This window comes from Cavia porcellus, unplaced genomic scaffold (genome assembly GCF_034190915.1).
Source record: "Cavia porcellus strain 051 isolate PalLab524CR breed Dunkin Hartley unplaced genomic scaffold, mCavPor4.1 scaffold_3, whole genome shotgun sequence".
NCBI classification, from domain to species: Eukaryota; Metazoa; Chordata; class Mammalia; order Rodentia; family Caviidae; genus Cavia; species Cavia porcellus.
Window position 1 is genome coordinate 93219728 of NW_026947486.1, and position 23452 is coordinate 93243179.

The 23452-nt window shown below is 34.3% G+C and overlaps 1 protein-coding gene across 8 annotated transcripts in view; it reads right to left on the reverse strand.

Annotated features, from left to right (window-relative positions):
- Znf280c (zinc finger protein 280C) overlaps positions 1 to 23452 on the reverse strand; it is a 76013-nt gene that overhangs the window by 38067 nt on the left and 14494 nt on the right. For all 8 annotated transcript variants that reach the window (XM_063246410.1, XM_063246416.1, XM_063246414.1 and 5 more), the window contains 9 exons: positions 20878 to 20949; positions 20638 to 20774; positions 19736 to 19850; positions 17064 to 17231; positions 16768 to 16877; positions 11500 to 11720; positions 8761 to 8918; positions 8021 to 8121; positions 6855 to 7001 (listed from right to left, as the gene is read on the reverse strand). In XM_063246410.1, the coding sequence (XP_063102480.1) occupies positions 6855 to 7001; positions 8021 to 8121; positions 8761 to 8918; positions 11500 to 11720; positions 16768 to 16877; positions 17064 to 17231; positions 19736 to 19850; positions 20638 to 20774; positions 20878 to 20949 (1229 nt within the window). The remainder of the gene's footprint in view (positions 1 to 6854; positions 7002 to 8020; positions 8122 to 8760; positions 8919 to 11499; positions 11721 to 16767; positions 16878 to 17063; positions 17232 to 19735; positions 19851 to 20637; positions 20775 to 20877; positions 20950 to 23452) is intronic.

Below are 23452 nucleotides of genomic sequence, written 5' to 3' on the forward strand. Positions count from 1 at the left end.
TTTATATTTATATGTAAATTTAAAACATGTATTTTTTGAGACAGGGTCTCACTATGTAATTCAGGCTGGTCTTGAATTCAAGATAATCCTCCTGCCTCAGCCTTCTGAGTGCTGGGATTACAGACATGCACCACCATGCCCAGCTTAAAACATGTTTTCTCTAAAGCTGTGTCTCTATAAGAAAATCACTTATTTGTAAAATCAAAATAAGGTGACATGTAAGAAAGTACTGGGCGGAGTTACTAGAGCAGTTATCATGTGATGAATAAATTCTCTATAAAGTTTAAAACAATATGTAAATAAAATTTGTTTCACTGTTTTAGTTTCATTTTCAGACTACTTTAGAAGTGTGGTACATTGGATTGTATCACAGGTACAGGCAACATAACACATACTCGAAAGAGAAGGGAATAAAAAGAGAAAACTCAGGCAAGATCAGACTACATGGCATCAATACAGAAAAGTTCCTGGAGTATGGTTCCCAGAAATCTTTGCTCCACCTATCACTATGTTACCCAGTTTCATGGCTTTCAATAGTAGCCATATAAATGTCTACTTGACATCTCTACTTGTTCATTAGGCATTTCAAATTAACATGGACAAAACTGAATTCCAGAATTCCTCCCATACACAGTGTGTGTGTGTGTGTGTGTGTGTAAGGGTAAAAAATTCTGTTCCTTCTTCAGTTTTCTAGTATCTCAGTATACAGGAATCTTCATTCTTTTTTCTTTTTTATTTTTTATATCGGGGATCGAACTCACAATCTCGCACTTGCCAGGCACGTGCTTACATCACTGAGCTAAATCCCCAGCCCTGGAATCTTCAGTCTTATAGCTGCTTGGGACAAAAAAATCTTGGTTACTCTGAAATCTTGTCTTTCTCTCAATCAGCCATTAATAAAACTTTATCAGTGATACCTTTGCAACACACTTGTACCCACTTATCATCTCCAACCATTGCAACCATCCATTCTAGTCTAAGGCCACTCACGTGGATTCTTGAAACAGTCTGCTGTCTTCCCTCTTACTACCGTTTATTCCTACTACAGTCAATTATCGCCATGGCTGGTAGAATGATCTTAGAAATACTGAAGAGCTTTCTCATGCTTAAATTCTCCAGTGGCTTTTCATAACTTAACTCCAGAATCCTCACTGACTTACACGATCTAGTTTGCTTTCTATCACTACAACCTCATCTACTTGTTTTCCTGGTATACTGTCTTCCAAACACAATGACCTTGGTATTCTCTGAACACCCTGAGTATGAATATATGTTCATCTCACTCCCTATTCTTCCCTCTGCCTCTTTTTCTCCCCCACAGCCACATGACTTCCTTTCTTACCACGTTTAGAGAGGGCTTCTTGGATTTCCTTATATAAAAAAAAAGTCATCACCTCTTCAACTAAGTTTAGTTCTCTATCCACCTGTATTTTCTTCCAGCTGTATTTACTACCAGCAGCCACCCATATATATTCAGATATTAGTTGGTCTCTCCCCCTATTACCAAAACTCAAATTGCTTGTCTCACTTCTGTATCTCCAATACCTGTAAGTCTGGCATATATTAGGCTTAACAAGTATTTGTTAAATAAATAATAAGGCCGACAATAAGAAACTGATGGGCACAGCAGGCATAATTTAACCAATTCAAAATGTGTGCCATTCCATTCAAGGAGCATTTGTCCAATGCTCTGAGATAAAGAGACATTGATCTACCATTCCTTAAATTAGACTCAAATCTTATACATCTCTTTTATATATATGTGTTTGCAATGTGCTAAGAATGTTGATAATACAGTACACTGTTAAGATAACATATTTTTAACCAAAGAAACAGTGGATTTGTTACAAAGTTGAAGAAAAGTTTGTCTGTACTTTTTGATAAGCATACTGTATCATTTGGGTGATTTGAGGATTTTCACAGGTAATGCTGACCTACATGTGATTTCTCCCTTGAGACCTAGTGTAGAATGTGAATCTGTGGTAAAATCTTTGAGCCTAAATCAATTTTTGGCTGTACCATTTATTAAAGAATGTGATGGTATGAAAGTTACTCTCTGTAAAGCTTTGTTTTCACATCTATGAAATGGAAACAGTTACATTACCTACTTCACAGGTGGCTGTAAAGATTAAAAAATGTGTATAAAAGTACTAGGGTCTATCATATGGCAACTAAATATTATCACTCATGAAGATATTTAATACATCTGAAGTCTTCCATCTTTTCTTAAAAGAATAAAAGCTAGATTATTAGCTTTAAAATTATTCATATGAGAATATTTTTTCAGGAAAAAAGTCTTTAAAGAAAAGACAAAGATAAATTATGGTCTAAATAAAATTGCACTAATAAGGTCATTTCTGTTATAAGATTATGATCCTACTCAGCTGTGGTTTTGAGTCTGTTGTGAATAATTATGCAAATTGCAAAGACCGTGACAGATGATGTCTGATAACCCTTCCTTGTGTGTTACTTTTTTCTTTTTCTTTTCTTTTTTTGGTATGTGTGATACTACAGATTGAAGGCAGGACCTATATGCTAACCTCTTTTTTCAAGCCCATTTTATTTCAAAGAGAAAAAAAATAAAATTTCAAAACATGTCAATCAGGGGGCAACTACAGTACACACATTGCACATTGTCATCCACCCAGAGCACAACACATCTGCATTAAACAGAACAATACCAGCAAAAATCTTTCTCTCCAGTAAACTCAGAGAAATCAGTAGTATTACTATGTTAACCATTTTTAAATATACATATATAAATACACATACATGTTGTTTCTTCCAGTTTCTCACACTGAGACAATACTTACATGTCTTATTTATTTCACTTATGACTATGGCCTCAAATTGCATTTATTATCTATAAAAGTCTCCAGTTTATCCTCCTTTATGGCTAAGTAGCACTCCATTGTATAAAAATACTACATCTTTACATTTAGGTTGTTTCCATGATCTAGTTATTACAAATTTGCACTGACCTTTTAAAATGGGTCAAGTTGCATGTGATCCTCCTATCTCAGCTTCTCAGAGTGCCGATCACAGGAATGTGTCACCATACTTGGCAATTCTTATCAGTTTTTTTTCTTTATTGATGACTGCCTGCCTAGCTCTGAGTTACTCTAAATTTACCAAAAAATCTGAATGTCAACAAAATACTTAATGTTTATGTCTAATCCAGATTCATGTGTCATAATGTTAACCTTCGATAGTATTGGGAGGTGGGGTTACTGGAAGATAGTTAGGTCATAAAAATAGAGCCCTCATAAATGGGATCAGTATCCTTTTAAAGGAACTGAGCATTCCTGCCCCATCTTCCATGGGAGGACACAGTGGGAAGACAGATGTTTATGAATCAGGAGGCAGGCCCTCACTAAACACCAAATCTGCCAATGCCTTTATCCTGGACTTCCCAGCCTCCATAGAAACATAAATACATATTTGTGTTTCAACCACACTGTCTGTAGTGGTATGTTACAGTTGCCAAAACAGAGGAAGAGTACCATGGGTACTCAGACCAATGTACCATGGGTGCACCCCAAGACTACTCACTCCCAGGTTTGATGATTCAGTACAAGGATTGACAGGAATCAGCAGCTGATATCCTCACAGCTAGGTTTATAACACTGAAAGGATACAGAGCAGGAGGATTAAATAAAGACAGGGTACACTGGATAGATTTTGGACAATACCAGGCACCAGCTTCAGAGAACTCTCTCACACACAGGGCACAATCAATCCTATCATAACTAACTGCTACGACATATGTAAAGTGTTTTTTGATGGGAACATACTCTTGGGCCTTAAAGCCCAGGGTTTTTGTGGGTAAGTCTTCAGACTTCCCAGAAGAAAATCCAATGGTCACCATATTTTAATCTTTCCACTACTGGCAATAGAACCCAGAGCTACTACTTGCTGAGCAATATACTCAGCCCTTTAGATTTTTCTTGAAAAGGGTCTCAAGTAACCCAGCCTAGCATCAAACTTGAAATCCTACTGTCCGGGCTTCCCAAGTAGCTGGTATTATTGGTGCATGTCAACATGCCCAGCTACGTAAGTGTATTTTTACGTAAATTATCTAGGCAAACTGGTACAGTACGTCAAGTATCCAGGCATACAAAATGATTTTAATCTATTAAAATAGTTTAAGAACTCAATTTCCAAGAGCTATATAAGCAAGCTCTTTGGAAAATACACCAGATTTGAGCAACTCAGATCTGCTGCAATAATATACATGACAAGTTAAGACATACAAGTTAGGATATGAACAACGACTAGAGACACTGCCTGAATAGTGTAGCCACGTATCTCTTTTTACCTAAGTATGTATCATTCTGTCCATATCTAGGATCCATAACCCTGTGGAGCTTAATAATGCATAGAGGAGGGGGCTGGGGATTTAGCTCAGCAGCATAAGTGCCTGCCTTGCAAGCAGGCAGTCGTGAGTTCGATCCCTGGTACCGATAAAAATGAAAAAGACAAAAAAAAAATAATGCATAGAGGAAAGAATTATGCTAAAAGTCTCATAATGACACTTTATATTTCATTCTTTCATACTTTATATTTCATTCTTTTTTGTGGTAGTATAGATTGAACCTTGATAATGAGCTATATCTTCAGCCCCTTTTTAACTCTGAGACAGTCTCCCTGAGCCACTAATTTGCCTAGGCTGATCCTGAACTCCAGCTTCAGCCTCTTTTAGTGTAGGATTACAGGGATGTACTGCTGTGTCCTGTCTTATTTTATTCTTTTAAAAATCAAAGGCCAGAACTGGGGATATAGCTCAGCGGTACAGTACCTGCCTAGCAGGGTTGTTGCTATGATTCCTGGTATCAAAAACAAACAAACAAACAAATAACACAACAAAAAAATCAAAGACGAAAAGATGAAATAGCCTAAAGAACAGTGTTTCCAAAACTATATTTCTCAAGAAGTGTTTATAGATATTGTATAAATAAAAGGTTTGGTATGTCTTAAATAAGACTGAGGAACACAATATGCTGTATCTTCTGCTTAGAGATTGATAGCATTTATAAGATACTACAAGTCTAAAAGAGCTCTATTTTTTAAAATAAGGAAGAATGTCCCATAAAGTCTCTATATCCAAACATCAGATTTCTTTCATCAGGAACAATTTGAGGGAATGCCTATTAATATCTGGTGGAATGCCTAACATCTGTTGGGGAAACCTTGGAATACGAAGATTTTGCCAGTTTCTTAAGGTGAGGTAGTCCACCTTTAATAAAGAAAAATAAGTGTATTTTCTTATATATATAAAAAATAAAGAAAAATAAGTATATTTAATAAAGAAAAATAAGTATATGAGGTAGTCCACCTTTATTAAAGAAAATTAAGTATAAGTAATAAAGAAAAATAAGTATATTTAATAAAGAAAAATATGTAATAAAGTAAAAATAAGTAATATCCCAGTGGTAACACACACTTAATTCTGAATACATCTGGAGATTCTGCTTTTGTGATTCTTTCCAATTAACAACTACAGGTTGATTTCTTTTTTTCTTTTTTTTTGGTGCCGGGGATAGAACTCATGACCTCATGCTTGCCAGGCAGGCACTTATTCCACTGAGCTAAATCCCTGGCCCTAGGCTGATTTCCTTCTTTTTTTTTTTTTTTTTGGTCTTTTTCTTTTTATTGGTACCGGGGTCGAACTCACGACCACACACTAGCAAGGCAGGTGCTTATGCTGCTGAGCTAAATCCCCCAGCCCCCTAGGTTGATTTCTTAATGACTGGGAAGAACAGCTTAGCACCAGGATAAAATCACCATGACAATGCAATCAATAATAAGAAAATATAATGAGCTACTCATTGAAGAGGCAAAACTTGATTACATAATCAGATTCAGTAAATCCATTGACTTCTGATTTTGGCAAAGGTACTGCTGCTCTTTCAAACACTAATTAACATTTTCAGCCCAAAAGATCATCTAACTGTTTCAGAAAAAAAATCAGAAAACATAAAATCAGAATTCGAGGGAAAGGTACAAGCACTAATACTGATACCCTAGAAATTATATAGCAAAGCTGGCCAAAGTCATGCAAGAAACAAGTTGTGACCTAGACATAGTTCTTTGGGATAGATCACATATCTGGTAGTAAATGTCACTGCTATTTCTTTTGTTACCAGATGTTTCAAGAGACCTTCCTGGGTCACTGAAGACAACTTCCTCATAACAAAATGTGGGCTAGAAAGTAGGGATAAAGTCTGAAGAGAAAGGAAAACAAAAGGTTGTAAGTTATCAATTTTAGCTTCTTCAGTTGAAATGTCCTTTTCCTGGTGCTTAACAACTACCTTTAAAATCATTCCCATTCCTGCCATTCTTAAGAGTCCAAAATAGTCTACTCACTTGCTCCTTTTTGCTCTTCTCTTGGGCTCCTATTTTAGCTATCTTTCAGAACTTTTACTACTTATGGCCTTCAGCATCATTACAAAGCAAGTAAAGTAAAGAAAATAAGTGGAAGTTTTTTTTTTTTTTTCTTTTTTTTTTCTTTTTTTTTTTTTAATTTTTATTTAAGGAGAAAAGAAAAGAAAGAAAAAAAAAACAGTGAAGGGATACAAGTTATACAGATTTACAGAATAAAAAAATGCGCAGTAGGAAATCACTAGTTAATGGATTACATATTGCCATCTTAGAAATAATTGTTCAAGTCACAAAATTAAAGCTTGTAGAGTGGACATTCCAATAAGTGGAAGTTTTATAAGTAATTTTGTGTAAAGTGAAAATTTATTGTATTATTTGGAGTAATTTTGATTTCGGTTCAAGCAAATGTAACCAATCTGCTAAGTATGTGCATTTTTCATTAAGACATCATAAACAAGACTGCTAAATCTCACCTGATGCTTCATGTAATGATTCATGTAAGGGGTTGCCATTCTACTAACTTTGAGGCAAAATGGACACAGCAAGTTCTTAGTGTTTTCATGCGATGTTCTAAAATGAGTTTCCACATCAGAAAATGTTGATGATCTAAACTGGCAAACCTAAAAATATAGAGAAAGTTTAACCCAAAATTTTATAACACATAAAATTTCATCAAATTAAAAATGAGTAAATGAGTTGTTTTTTGTGTGGCAGAGTCTTGCAAAGTATCCTAGGCTGGTCTCAAACTCACTATGTAGGCCAGGCTGGCCCTGATATCAACACAATCCTCCTGCCTTGTAATCTCATGCTGAGATTACAGGCCGAAGGAGTCATTTGTTTAGAAAAAAAAAAAAACTCTGTACTGTTTTCTTCTGCTGTTTATCAATTACGAGTTCTATTACTACAAGTAATAAAGATAGTCTTTGAAACCAATATTAACTTTGAGAGCTTAAGGATATATTCCAAAACATAGATTTCCTTTGTTTCAGATCTATCGTCTCCATCTTCACTTGAATTTTCAAGCTCTACCATTTCTTGTTCTACACAGTTTTCCCTGCTATATAAAACACAGTGTTTTCTTCTTTAAATTTTAAAGATTAGTGCAATGTCAATTTATCTTTATCTTGTTTTCTTATTGCTAGGCATCATTTCAAGTTCTGGAGAAATACTAGTTACAAAGGATTTAATTGGGCCCTCTTTCTTTTTTCTTTTTTTTTTTTTTTTGTCTTTTTGTTTTTATCAGTACCAGGGATTGACTGCCTGCTTGCAAGGCAGGCGCTTATGCTGCTGAGCTAAATCCCCAGCCTCAATTGGGCCCTCTTTCACTGAGAACATTTTCCATTTCCCTGGCATGTCTATAGGTTTCCTTATATAATGAGCTCACTCTTTCTCCAGGAGGACATTTTTTTGTCTATTACAGAGGTCTTCAAACTATAGCCTATATGCCAAATCCAGCCCACCACTCCGGCATACAATGCATAAGTTAAACCAAGGTGCTTTTCACTAGTGAAGAGGCTCTTCAAATTTTAATATAGTAACTAATTTTATGTAAATGGATAAAACATCAAAACAACATTACTATTTCATTGCACATGAAAATCAAACAAATGTCTAAGTATAAAAAGAAACATTAATGTACCTGGCAAATATAGGGCATTTCACCAGGTTTATGAGTGTCCTTCATATGTTGTAAAAGAATATGCTCTGTTTCAAATGATAATTCACAGATTTTGCAAATAGCTGAAAGCAGAAAAAACACATTATATCATTTTAAAGATGTATATAAAAAAGATGAATTTTGTACTTCCACAACAAGTAATAACATCAGTGGCAGCAGTAGTACTGGTGAAGTTGGTTCCAATAAGTATATCACTGTTGACTCTAACACTGGTCTAAGAACATTATTTAGCTTTTTAATTCTCATAATATAACTCAGCAAGTTACTATTATTTTTATATCTGTTATTCAGAAGAACCTGAAACAATGAAAAAGTAAGCCACTTGTCTGAGATCTCTCAACTATATTAAAAGGTTAGACCTGAACCCAAGCTTCCCAGTTTGCAGATTGTGTTAACTATCACTGTAAATCAAGGTCACTGATTTCAAATATGAAAATGATAGATCTGGGTGTTCAAGTATAGTGCCTTACACACAAAGCACTGAGTTATGCCAAAAGTTGCCAGTAATGATTTTCAAGAACATTTCAATTTTACTAGCAAATTTTATTTAAGTCCATAAGAGTTATTTGGTTTTTGATTTTGCCCTCAAATTACCAAGTCTATTGCTTATTCTAATTTTTCAACAGAATGTTTAAAGTTTCCTCATAGTACAGATGATCAAAATCAGTAACATTCAAAACTTCAATGAAATTGCCACTTACTAGAAAACTCATGGGGAGTGTGTGTACTCTCAATATGGCACTGCAGCTGGAAGGGTGTGGGATACTGCCGGTAGCAGTGTTGACAGGTGGTGTGGCTTTCCCAGCTCTCACTATTCTGCTTTTCAAGTTCCAAGTGGTGTTTCATGTGGTTCATGAACCTATAAATGATTGTCAATGGATGCAAAAATTCAGATTTATAACCACAGAAAAACCTCACATTATCTGAACTTAAAATTTTATTTTATTTTTATTTTTTACTTGTCTTTTTGAGACAGGGTCTCGCTATGCAGTTCAGGCTGGCCTTGGGCTCACTTTGTAGCCCACGCTGGTCTCACACTTGTAGCGATCCTTAGTGCTTGGATTATAGAAGTGTGCCACCATGCCCGGCTTAAACTTAAAATTTTAAAAATTCAGTTATATGATTACAACTTAAAATAACATCCTTGTAAAAGTAAGTGTGCACTTCACGTGGCAGAGGCAAATTTATACCCACAGTCCTACTTATTCAGGCTGAAATATGAGGCAGGCGCATCATTTGAGCTCAGCAGTTTGTCAGTTTAGACAATATAGCAATACCTTGTCTCAAAAGTATGTACTTCAAATAATCCACTAATGTAGCTGTTATGAAATATCACTCATCTGCTACAATGCTTTAGCATTATTTTAAATTGAATACTTACTGTAGTAAAGAACAGTCTTCTTTCCTATATGTGAAGGTCTATTTGTATTTCAAAATAAAATAATCAAAGGAAAGTCTACCATCAAAAGTATCATGAGAGAGATACTTTGAAGGTCTTACACACACACACACACACACACACACACACACACACACAGGTATTGTACATATGTCGAATATTTGAAAATTCTTACAAAAAACTTTCCCTTATACAAATGTCAGGCTACATAAGCAGTGAAAAATACCCATCAATAGGTCTTACCTACAGCTGGGGGTTGTGGTGCACACCTGTAATTCCAGCATTCAGAGGTCGAGGCAAGAGGATCGCTGCAAATTTTGAGACCAGCCTAGGCTACATATGAGTTCAAGGACAGCCTAAACTACATAGTGAGACCTTATCTCAAAAAAATATACTATCTGCCTCTGTAGTGCAATGGATAGCACACTGAACTTCTAAAATACAAGAATCTTGTTATTTTCTTTTGTTACTATCTCACTTAAAATGACTTAAATTTTATAGTGTTTGCGGTGCACAGCATTTAATTTTCTAAAATTAAGTCTTTCCTAAATTTAAGCATTTAAAATTTCACTAGGAACATGCATTGCAAAATGTTTTAGGTGCCAGGTACAGTAGCACACATCTATGACCTCAGCACAAGGAGGCAGAGGCAACATGGTCAAAAAGTTCTAGTTGTGCCTGGGCAACTTACTAAGTCCTTGTCTTAAAAAATAAGGAGGGCTAGGAGCTTGGTGTGATAGCACACACAAGTAATCTTAGCACTCTTGGAGGCTGAGGCAGGAAAATTTTTAGATAGAGCCCAGCCTGGGCAACTCAAAGACTTAGTGAGAACTTCTATCAAAATTAAATTTAAAAAGCGCTCGGGATGTAGCTCGGTGTGAAAGCCCTGGGTTTGTTTAATCTCCAAGACAGCAAAAAATAAAAGTAAAACCCCTAAAAAACATGGTTGTAAGATCACAGCAGACGTATTTTACAGAACCTGAACTTCTCTCAGAAGGTCAGCAAAAGGTCACTTTTTATGCATGTTAAGTATGTTAAAATTATAAATATGAATTGAAGATGCTGAACATTAAGATAACGGAAGGTAAAACTAGATAAAGTAGTTCTTGTAATATAAAAAATATGATTCAAGAGCAACTAAAAAATAAAAACAAGTCACAAAAAATCCTAGCTCAACCTGCCTTGCAAGCAGGCGGTCGTGAGTTCGATCCCTGGTACCGGTAAAAATGAAAAAGACAAAAAAAAAAAAAATCCTAGCTCAATGATAAATACAGGGAAAAGAAGAAATTTTCTTCAAAGTATTTTTGTCTTCTTAAGCTATCTGAAAAAAGTACAATTAGGTAGATGCAAGACTCAAACTATTAAAATATAAAATGAAAAATGTTTTTCAGTGAAATAACCTGTTCTGTTCTTAGTAGAACATATTAAAATTGTTTGTCTGGGGATGGCAAAGGAATATTCAAAGACATAAATTGTAGTATCTTAAAAAATATAAGGGGCTGGGGATTTAGCTCAGTGGCATAAGCACCTGCCTGGCAAGCACGAGGTCATTGAGTTCGATTACTGGTACCAAAAACAAAATAAAACAAAACAGTAAACCATATTAAAAAAAAAGATAAAAGACAAATATCTCTTGTTTAATGACCTAAATGGTTAATGACTGGTCTTAAAACTGTGGTCTGCCTCTTAGACTTACAACCAATATTTTTTGGGGGGGGGGTACAGTTGTGTATATCTTGTTTATAGAGCCTCAATGTCTTTTTTGGTTTAGTACACCTTGTGTATAAAATACTGTAATTTTTGCTGTTTTATGTTTTGTTATACATAACATTTTATGTTCTGTTATACATTATAGTACTGCATGTAAGAGTTATGCAACTAAAAGCAAAGTCATCAAAATGGTCGGTTTCCTTTGACCATTTTTTTTTGTTCGAAATATTGTAATGTACACACTATATACAATTCCTCATTTAGTGGCCAATTCAATTAACAAGCTAGTCACAGGAATGGAACTCAGAAATGTCTGTAACTATTTACATACCTAATGTTATTTTTAAGAACTTTCAAGCAACTGAAGCATTTAAAAGTTGTATAAGTCTTCGGTTCTTCCTGCAAGGTTCCGCCATGCTTTCCATAATAAAAGTCACTAACTAACATGATCAATTTTTCTTTCTCCGAACCAGTATTAGTTGTATCTTCAGCAGATGAAAGTTCTGTTTTAATAGTTCCTGGAAAGTTATTTAACATGTCTGGACAACAACGCTGAAAGAGGAAAAATAAAGCTTTATGTATATCTCTTAAAAATTAAATGCCCAACCCACCCCCCCAAAAAAGAGCAAAAAAATTAAATAGCCAGGGATGGTGATGCATGCCTGTAACCCAGTACTTGGAAGGCTGAGACAGGAAAATTCTCATGAGGCCAGTCTGGGCCACAAAGTGAGTTCAAGGCCAGCCTAAACTTGTGAGACTCTTTCAAAAAAAAAAAAAAAAAAAGAAATTCTGTTTACAACTAACGTTGGATCATGTAAAACTATGCTTGGTGGTATACCTGGGAAGATTCACCAAAATGTTGGCCTCTTTCCTTATATATTCTAAAAACTTCCAACAGTAAATATTTATTATCTTAGTAACTTCAAAACAAAACTGAAACCCTTACAATCAGGTATATCTATATGTCTAATGTCTTTGTCACTGTAATTTTTGCTTTCCAGATGTATATATCTAATAATTTGTTTCTTGGATGAAAATCATATATTTCATATTTATTATAAGATATGGTTTAAAGGGAAATACAGTTTTCTACACCATTATGTTTAACTCTCAAACAACATACAGTAATAGGTTTTGCGAAGCCTGGTTGGAATTAGATGTTAAGCACAGCCAGTCTTAAAATCTCCAGGGTCAAGGTGCTAAAAGATAAGGGGCTTACGAAGAAAGAAATGTCATTTACCTTAATGCTTTGAAAAACATTAGTGTTTTCTCTTTGCTTACATATCTGACAGGAACATCAACCTTATGAATAAAATCAATACCTAATATAAATTCATACTAATGTAAAAGGCTTTCATAATATGAGCTCTTTTTCAACAAAAAATTCTTTGTACACACTTTTCAGTTCTAGAATTTCTAGAAAAGCTACGTGAAAAGGCATTCAAAAAGATATGGTGGTGTACACCTGTAATCCCAGTACTCTGAGGCCTAAAGAAAGAGGATTGTAAGTTCAAGTCCAGCCCGAACAATTTAGCAAGACTGTCTCAAAATTTTAAAAAATTAAGAAAATAAAATTTAAAAAGTGAAATGGCCCTGGACTCAATCCCCAGTGCAAAATAAGAAAAAAGAAAAAAAGAAATGATTTTTAAAAGGCATTCAACACCAATAATCTTCAGGGAAATAGAAATGAAAACCACAATCTGGCATCACCTCATACTTGTTACAACAGCCAAATCAAAAAGCCAAAGACAAATGTTGCTAAGATGTGGAGTAAAAAAACCCCCTGAACTCTGTTGATGGGATGTAAAATGATGCAGCTACTGTGGAAAATAAATGAGAGTTCCATAAAAAAATTAAAAATAGAACCACCATATGATCTAGCATGACACTTACATAGTCAAAAAAACTGAAATCGTGATCTGAAAGATAATTATATTCACTACACCATTATTCACCATACTCAAGCATGAAAGCAATTCTAAATGTCTATTTACATATACATGGATAGAAAAAGTGGTTTCATATATAATATGGGATACTATATACCCCTAAAGGAAGGAAAAATACTGTATTGTTATGGTTGCATCTGGATGCAACCCGAAAATACCATGTGGTCATGGGTGGGGCAGGCTTTTTGAAGGCAGCTGAATGTAGAGTTTTTGATTGGTTTATTGTCCAGTGCTAGGATTGGTGGTCTGATCGCTATATCTGCCCTAAAGCCCATAAGCCTACATACAATATAAGGGAAGGGAAAAAAATTTTCCTTCCCCCTTTTGCTCTTGTTGCTTTTGCTGTCTTCTGCCTACCATTAACAGCTGCCCCTCTGCCAAACTACCCTGTCTTGGAGCCAGCTGATTATGGACTGAAACCTCCATATACTGTGAGCTAAATAAACATTTCCTCCCTTAATTTTGGGCTTTGGGCATTTTGTCTTAGCAATAGGAGAAAAATAACTAAGACATATACAATGCATCTTATATGAGAAATCTAAAGTACTCAAACTAATAATGCTAATTAGAAAGGTGACTGCAATGGTGTGGAAGAAGGAGCAACATTAGTCAAAAGGTACAAAAGTTCCAGTTATTTAAGCTGAATAAGCACTAAATATCCACTGTGGAGCATAGCATGCAGTTAATACTGTGGAAGACAACTTGAGTGACTCCCCTTGAATGCAGAACAACTGCTATAACTTTAATTATACAGAGACTGATTTCCTTATACTGATATGTATAGAGCTTACTATGGTATTTTCTTCTCTTCAATTGGCTCTAAGCATTGCAAATAAGGATAGCCTGAGGTAGTGGTATGCAATCTCTAAAGCCATCATACAGTCTTCTGTTTTCCTGAATAGTGCTCTCCCTAAAATATACAAACACAGTGGGATGGTAGAGCCAGTCAGCTCCAGGAATGTCAATTGGGTATGAATGAGCCTCAAGGTAAAGAGGCTATGTATGACTCCCCAGGATACAAAAGTTTACATATCAGAAACCAAAGCAACAGCCTCCTAAAACAATTTAGTTGCTACCTTAATTAAATTATGCAAATTGATTCTTCTGCATATCCTTATCTCTGCATTTTGCAGAGATGCTTTTCTCCCTACTTGATTAGCCAGCTCAAGTTACTCATGTAAACTCCTGCCATCCTCACTGTCACTCATCCTCAAACCACCCACTTCTTCACAAGATAATAAATTCTGGGAGAGGCCTAGGATCCAGGCCTTTGTCCACACATCTTCATGGTGATTGGCCTTAGGACTCCTTGGCTGCCCTTAACTCTGAACATGTCTTGGTGTTCAGTCATGGGTTGCATTGGAGGTGGTAGATTAGAATTAACTTGCTGAGATTTCAATAAGGTCTCAATGGGATTAAAAATATAATTTTTTGGATTATGAGGAAAACTAGAAAAGGGATTATGATACTTGGATAACTATACCCAATATTTGGGATTACAATAAATACTATATTGGATACTTAAAAAGTTACTAATAAAGTAGAAATAATTGTTATTACACACATAATACATGGATGTGTAGAAACTTTTGAAGGTAATGGATATGTCTATGGCATAGATTTTAATGCTTTCACATGTGTGTACTTATCTCTGAATATACTGACTTGTACATATGAAGTACTAGTGCTTTCTGAGGTATGTCAATCATACCTCAATCAAATGGTTTTAAAAAGGGACAAGACAGGGGTTGGGGATTTAGCTCAGCGGCATAAGCGCCTGCTTGCAAGCAGGCAGTCGTGAGTTCTATCCCTGGCACCGATAAAAACGAAAAAAACAAAAAAAAAAAGAAATGAAAAAAAAAGGACAAGACCACATAATAAAACAAGTTGTGATGGAAAAAAACTTTCCTAAAAATCCAATCTACATATCCACAACAAGTGAAAGTCTTAAGAAAGCATAACAAAAAGTTGTGATAAAGCCAAAAACAATTAAATCTTTCCTCTCAAATCTCTACTATCCAAATATGTAAGTGTCTAACTCCACTCCTAGTAGAGTTTCATATATGAATACAAAAGCAAAAATAATTTTGGTGAAAGAAAGACTCAAAAAACTAAGTGATTTGGAAGGGATTTAGAAACGAAGGCATAAACAAAGAATGTAATAGGTAAATGGAAACAAGGGCTATGAGCCTGGTATTAAACAAAATGAAATTCAGGCTAAAAAGCATTAAACAATGAAACAAAAAAGAATGCATTCACAATGGTATTACAAGCTTAGGTACAGCTATACCCTAAAGACATACTACAAAATAGAATTGGACAATATCAAAGAAAATATTGATAATGTGAAACTTGGATTTCCCATTCTCAAACATACTCAGGGAAGTAGATACGGTGATAGAACAACACAGCTTTGCCCAGAATAGAGATTTATATTTGGAATTTTAGTACAACCTACACCTTTTTTTCTTTGGGAGACAGGGTTTCACTATGTATGTAGTCCAGACTAGCCTTGAACTCACAGTCCAATCCTCTTGCCTTGGCCTCTCAAGTGCTGGAATCACAAGCATGCACCACCATGGACACATCATAGAATGCTGAATTTCAATAAAATTTTGCTGATTGATGGAACAGCAAAGAATACCTTCTCCTAAGTTGTTCCTTTGTTTTGCTCACCTCTCAGTCTTTCTTTTCTATATCATCTACATTACCTGTTTTCTTGCTTCCTTCCCCACTTCGTGGTATTTACAGCAGGCATGCAAAGAGTAAGACTATGTTTACACAGACACCATAGGATACTGTAACATCTGAATTTTAAGAGAACTGTCTTGTAAGTCCCACCTTAGTTAGTACTTTGAGAGTTATTTAAAACCAAATTTCAAGAGCTTCCTACACTAATATAAAGCTAGAATTCATTTATAAATACATACATATTCTGGATTGAAACTATCACATTAAATGAAATGCTCCATTAGTTTATTTTGCATTGGAGGTGGAAAAATAAAAGGCAAAACTAAGATTTTCAACAAGTAATATGAAATGCAAACATCACCATGAACAAAAAAATAAAAGGAAGTTTTAGGTTATATGAAGGACCAAACACTTAATGAAATGCCTACATTACCAGAAGCTTGAAAAGACATGATTCAGTAGATAAAATATTCTGAATACACTATTTTTATTTAAAATTGAATGTGATAGGCATATACTGTACTGTGTATAGGAATATAATTTTTTTTTAAATTCATAATTGGGCTGGGTGTGTAGTCTATTGTAATTCCAGCTACATGGGAGGCCGAGGCAGGAGGATTCTAAGTTTGAGCTCAGCCTGAGCTACTTAATGAGATCTTGTCTAAAAATCAAAAATAGGCTGGAGATATAGCCTAATGCTAGAGCACTTACCTAGCTTGTGTGGGACCCTGGAGTCAACACCCATTACCACAATAACAAAACATAACAAAAAATCACAATGACAACAACAATTTGTCTGAAGACAATCATGAACATCAGTTTTTTACTATATGAAAGACAGTAATATAAGATTTATTATCTGATGATCTGGACAAGTCATTATTTTCTATATATCAATTTTTAGTCTTTTCAGGGATTTTTAAGTATTTTTAAAAATTGAATTTGAGAAAAGCTGTTACCTTCATGTGGTATTTCAAAGGATCCAAAAGACTAAATTGAATATTGCACTTTGGACAAGATCTTAGGTCAGGCTCTTCAGTTTTCTGTTCAATAGATGAGGTATTTGAACCTAAAATAAATAAAGGGCTTTTATGACTGAAATTCATATTAATATATGTGCTGCTGAAGCAAGCACCAAAATCCATCTTAAAAAACACCTCAAATAACAACTAGTAACAATTTTAAATTCTGTCACAATTTCAAAACTTTATACATAAGTAATATTTCTTTTTCATATGCTGGATTTCATACTTACCTGGTGATACCATAACCTGGGAAGATGCCACTGAAGAACTATTTAAAGACAATGAAGAGGAGAGATTTATTTCAGAAACACTTTCACTGGTCTTTGGCTTTTTTTGATTAACACTGTTTATTTTAGAAGTAGAAGGACGTTTTAATCCAAATGAAGTTTGATCCACACCTAAAAAAATTTAAATAGTGGAGAAGATATTTATAAATACTTTAGTCTACAGTATTATCTAGGTAAAATTGCTTACTAAAAATGATCTTATATTTAAAATTAACTAAAAATACCTTGGACAAATTAAATACATTTAAACTATCATACAAATATCAAAAAACAATCAATATTTATGTAAATACGTGGCAGAAATTTTATAAACAGCTTTTGTGGACTACATATATTTGACAAATTTATGGTATCAACTTTATGCAGGAAAATTATTCCTTTGTATATGGTACTGGGCCTTTTGTGTGTGGAATCTAGAGCCATGTGCAAGCTAGGCAAGCAATCTCCAAGTGAATCACAGCCCCATCTTTTTGAGACAGTTTCGCTATGCAGTTGAGACCAGACTTCAACTCAACACACTGTATAGCCAAAACTGGCCTCAAGCTCATGGTGATCTTTCTGCCTCAGTCTACCAAGTACTGGGACTACAGGCATGAGTCACCAAGGCCAGCTCCATTCTTTTTATTTTATTTTAATTTTCAAAACAGGATCACACTATAGGCAAAACAAAAACTTTTGATCCTTCTTGCTCAACTTGCATAACAAGATTATAGAAATGTGCCAAAGGAGTAGTGTCTATGCAAAAAAAAAATTCTAAAGAGTCTCTCAAATAAAGAAATACAAATCATGAAAGAAGACCAAAAACTCCAAGTCAAAAAAAAATTAAAACCCAGAGAATACTCTGGACTAAATTCCTTCAAATGAACTTATCTTTGGATGTTTAAATATATTTGAGCTTATATAATCATTCTAGATAGAAAATGATTATTCAGGCTTCCAAATATATATTATCATTCATAATTATTAACTTAACAACTATTAAGTCCTTTAATAATGCAATTTTCATTTTTCAGTTTTCTTATCTGGGCTTCCAAAAAACCTCAGATAAGTAACTTTATCTCCAAATGGTTCATTTTAGGTTTGGGGAATGCATGCATTATGCAGAAAAATATAAAAGTATCTATTTTAATAAGGTGAGAAAACTGAAGTAAAGAATTTAAGTGACTTGGTAAAGACCACAAAAATCTTTAGAATAGATGCTTTGGTCTGGGGCTGTGGCTCTGTGGCAGAGCAACTGCCTAGCATGCATGAGGCCCTGGGTTTGATGCTCAGCACCAGGGAGAGAAAAAGAAAACATAAAGAAAAAAACAAAGTTGAGTATGGTGGTGCCTGACTGTAATTACAGCACTCACAAAGGCTGAGGCAAAATCACTGCAAATTTGAGTCCAGCCATGCTAAATAATGAATTCAAGGTCAGCCTGAACTACACAGAAAGACCAATCTCAAAATAAACAAACAAACCTGTATCTTTCTAAATCAAGAACAGTGGTATTTGCCATTGAAGGCAAAGATTCACTTTGTACATTACGAAGACTTTAAAAGAGAAAAAGAGTCACTGTGTTTAACCTATGGATGGATCATGAATTCAGACATTTTCTATGTCTAAGATCATGTTTTATGAAATCAGACTGAAGACCACTATTTTATATTTCTTATTTTGGCTCTTGGTTATTTTATTAACTAGATAACTAGTTATGTAAATATCAACCTAAGTACAGTATTATCAAAATGGGAAAATATTTTTGACACTCATATTACTCTAGAAATTTTTGTTTGGGTTTGATAAATGCTGTATGCTAATTTGTTAGTGATTAAAAATCCAGAAAGTTCTAGTGAAATACATATTAATTAGCAAGCTTTTGACTGCAGTAAAATTTCTTAAGCAGATAAAATTCTTTTGGCATACTCATTTAATGAAGAACTTTTCTTGGAGACAGGGTCTCATTACATAGCTCAGGCTGGTCTTAATCACTATGTAGTACAGGCTGGCCTCAAATTCATGATGACCCTCCTGTGTCAGCCTCCTGAGTGCGGGGAGTACAGGTGTGCACCATCATGCTCAGCTAAGAACTTTTTTATGGCAGACAATCAAACCCTTCTTTAATTGGGAAATTTTACTACTCCTTTAATGGATATATATTGAGTATTTACTATTTCCAAAATACCACTTCTTTAGCTCTAGCATCTTATAATACAATTTACAATCACATTTAACTACATTTGAATCATTTATTTGGATAGAAAGACATCAGTTTATTAAAAAAATTAACTATAACTATGTATTTTTGTCATACAAATGGTCTTCCAAGTAATATTTTTCTCACAGAATATCTAATGTATCAGGGGAATTCCTCAACTCACAGAAATTACATTAAGATATTTTACCCCATAGCTCAAAGAATATATACTACTCAATTAATAAAAAAAATTCTATTATTGAATATGATTTTACATGAAGTAATCCAAGAAGGGCATTCAGGAATGATTAGCTTCATCCATTTTGTAACATATGAAAAAAATAACATGAAAATATGGGCTCTAAAGAGAAATTTAATTTTATATACATATTCATCAAGTCTTTTTAAAAATTTTTATGAAAAAATGCTAAATCAAACCTTCCAAAAATTTTTTTCCTATGCCTGTGGACAGTGGTATTGTATCCTGGGATGAACCAAACAGTGAGACTGAAGAATTATCCAATTCAACTTGTGATGAATTCTTCGAAAAATCCTGTAAAATGTTATGGTTATTTTGTTTAGTAAATTTTATATAAGGGCAAATTTAACTATATTCCTAAACTATAAAGATAAGCTTAAAGACTCAATCACTAAAAACTATGTGGCACAAAAGTAATTATTAATTTTCATTATTTTTGTAATTTTTCTAGAAATGCAAAATTAAGTTTAAAATAAAAAGCTAAAAAAATGATATCCTTTGATCTAACTATTCCACTTCTAAGAATTTACACTAAGGAAATAAAAATGCTTAATGGAGAATGATAGCAAAAAACCCCTCTTAATGTCTAACAATGGTGGTGTGGTAAATGAATGACTACTATTCAACATCATGATGGGGGGATATTCAGAGGTTGATACATAAATAAACAGCATGGATCAGTTCTGGTGTTGTAACACAGTAAAGTAACCATAGTTAACAATAATCTACGGTATATTTCAAAATAGCTAAAAGGCTTACAGTGTTCCAACACAAAATATATTAATTTTAAAGAATGAAAACATTAATATGAGAAAAAAGTTACCATTATTAATATTTATTATTAGTTATACTTACATATGTTTAAATTGGAGTTTTCAATACTATACCTATTTAAGCATATTACTCGATTTAATAATATGCTAGATAATTAGTTTTTGCAGTTAAGACTTTTGGTTATTGGTTGAACCATATCATAAGATAGTGACATATTCTCATGGTGATTATGCTTCTGCTGGAATGGCAATTAGCTATGAGAGGTCATAATTCCTAACTTAGTATTATAGTATTCAGAAATACTTACAGATTTAGATGTATCCTGAACAACAGCAGAACTTTGTGAAGATCTAGATTCAGGACGAAATCTAGATAAGGCAGCCACAGGATTTGATCTTGGGTCTTTGTAATGCTGACTTGTAGGTTTGAACATATCAGAAATTCCTATATTTAAAATTATACAAAATATTGAATATATTACCATATAATCAATACAATATAGTGAAAATATTTTACTTTAAATTAGTATAGTAATCAAATAGTGCACCTGGACCAAGAGACTCATTCTTTATTCCCTTTGAAGATGAAGATGAGCTGGTGTTACTTCTGTTCAAAATATCTGTGAAAATATTTATTTTAAAAATCATTATTTGAAATATATTATAATAAAAACTTCAAAAATACAGCCATAATAACTAAAAATAGAAATGTATTTCAATTAATGGTGAAAATATGTAGTTTCAAAATCAAGTCCTTGGGGCTGGGGATTTAGCTCAGCGGCATAAGTCCTCCACCAACACCCATGCCACATTCACTCTCCTAAATGCCTGAATTTGCATTACAGGTAGGCTGACTGATTTCTCTTAAATCAACTACTCATCACCAGTGCTCTTGAGTTCTGAATTATCAGAACTGCAGACTACATTAAACCTAGAATTTAGTATTTGATTATTAGCTTAACTGATTTCAAATGCAGTCAATTTGAAGCTGACAAGTCACTCTTGATCAGTTCAAAATTGCTCCCTCTTACCAGGCATGATAGTAATGCCTGTAATCCCAGCACTCCAGAGGCTGAGGCAAGAGGATGGCTGATAGTTTGAGGCCAGCCTGGGCTACACAGGGAGTTCAAGGCTACCCTAAACTACACAGCACAACCATGTCAAAAAAAAATCCCTGCTCCCTCTTGTATTCATGTGAACTCCGTAACTTCCAGTTAATTTAGGAATCAAACTGAAATTTAGCAAAGCAGAAATTTGCCTAAAATTGCTTATTAGGAAAAAGTACAAAGCATGAAAATATCCCACAAATTCTCAAACATCCCTTTTTATCTTTTACTACAAAAGAAGCAGATTCCACAATAATTCTATGCAGTAAAAGGTCATATAAAAATGTGATTATTTTTTGATCATGGAAATGAAATACTCTATGATTAAGTGCTACAGAAGTCTTGTATAAAAAACCCTATTTATTCAAACAGCTCAACATTGTTTGTAGTCAGAAACTCATGGTAAGTATTTACTCAAGCTATTAAAGAGTTACTCATATTTTTTGGTGGTTGTAATGTACCAAACACAAGTTTTTACATGCCCAATTGTTTTACATGTAAAACAATTGAGCTCATATTCAACATGCTAACATAGCTTACAGACTACATATAAAATATCAATAAAATAAAATTTTTAGAGGGTTTTTTTTCCGACAGGCTTTCACTATGTAGTTTAGGCTGATCTTGAACTCACTTTTTAGCCCAGGTTGGTCTCATATTCATGGCAATCCTCCTACATCAGCCTCCCAAGTGCTGGGTTTATATGCCACCATATCTGGCTAAAATAAAGTTCTGAGGCCCAGCATGGTAGCACAAACCTGTAAACTCAGCACTCAGGAGGCTGAGGCAGGAGGATTGTTTCAAGTTCAAGACCAGCCTGGGCTACAAAGTGAGCTCAAGGCCAGCCTTAACTGCATAGTGAGACTCTGTTTCAAAAAAGACAAAAAAGATAAACTAAAATAAAATTCGGAGTTAACAATTTAGAAAAGATATTTCACTGGGTTCAATCCCCTTTTTGATAGAATCACTTGAAACTAATAGAGATTATTATAGTTGAGTATTGTTAAATCATTTACAATTGATATAAATCCAACATGAATGTGAATTGTTTTCTTTCGGTAAGATGATTTGAGTAATGATTTTGAAAGATGGTAATATTTTCACATAAATTGTCAGTGATAAGAACAGTAACTTAAAATACAAATATATTATCCTGTTTCACTATTAGCAATAAATGTACCAAATAAACTTAGTTCATTTTATGATTTAAATGCCACTCTACTTAGCACTTCGTGAATTTGTCATGGAAGAGTACATTGAGAATTTAACTGGGTAAATTTTCCTACTTCTGATAAAAATGAATAGAAGTACAAGTCTAAGTTTGGAGTCAAGAGAAACAAGAGGCTAGGAAGAAGTTGCACACCTGGTAATACCAGCACTTTAGGAAGTGGAGGCAGGAAGATCTCCAGTTTGAACCTTGTGTGGACAATTTAGAACCCATTTCAAGATAAAAGGTCTGGAGGATACAGCCTAGTACTACTGGCTCAATCCCAATGGAGGGGGGCAGGCAGGAAGCAGCAGACAGAGACAGAGATATATGACAGACAGATGCGACAGAGACAGGCAGGCAAGCAAGCAAGCAGAGAAATGGAGATAAAACTACTAGGCTTTCAGAAAATTTAAAACTTGTCCCAAGCACACTGTTGTTCATTGCTTTGGTAAGTAAAAAAATTGGTATGCTGACTATACTCTCTGATAAATTTTCCAGTTTAGAAAAAAACTGGAAAGTTTTTGTTGCTTCTTTCCTGAAATTCAGTATTTTGCCCCATGTACTTTATACCTTCCGAGAGGACATTTTAACAAGTTATCACTGATTCCTTCACTTTGACACAATAATGTCAAGTCTAATAACCTGCAACAAGTCTAATATTTCATAAAGGCAATGGGCATCTTCTGTTGGAAATCTATGAGGAGGTAAGTGCACTGACTGTCTATATCACTCAAGTACAGTGACTAAAGAGTAGGCCCTTCCTCCATGAATACAAATAGTTGTCAACCAGGCATGGTGGTGCATGCT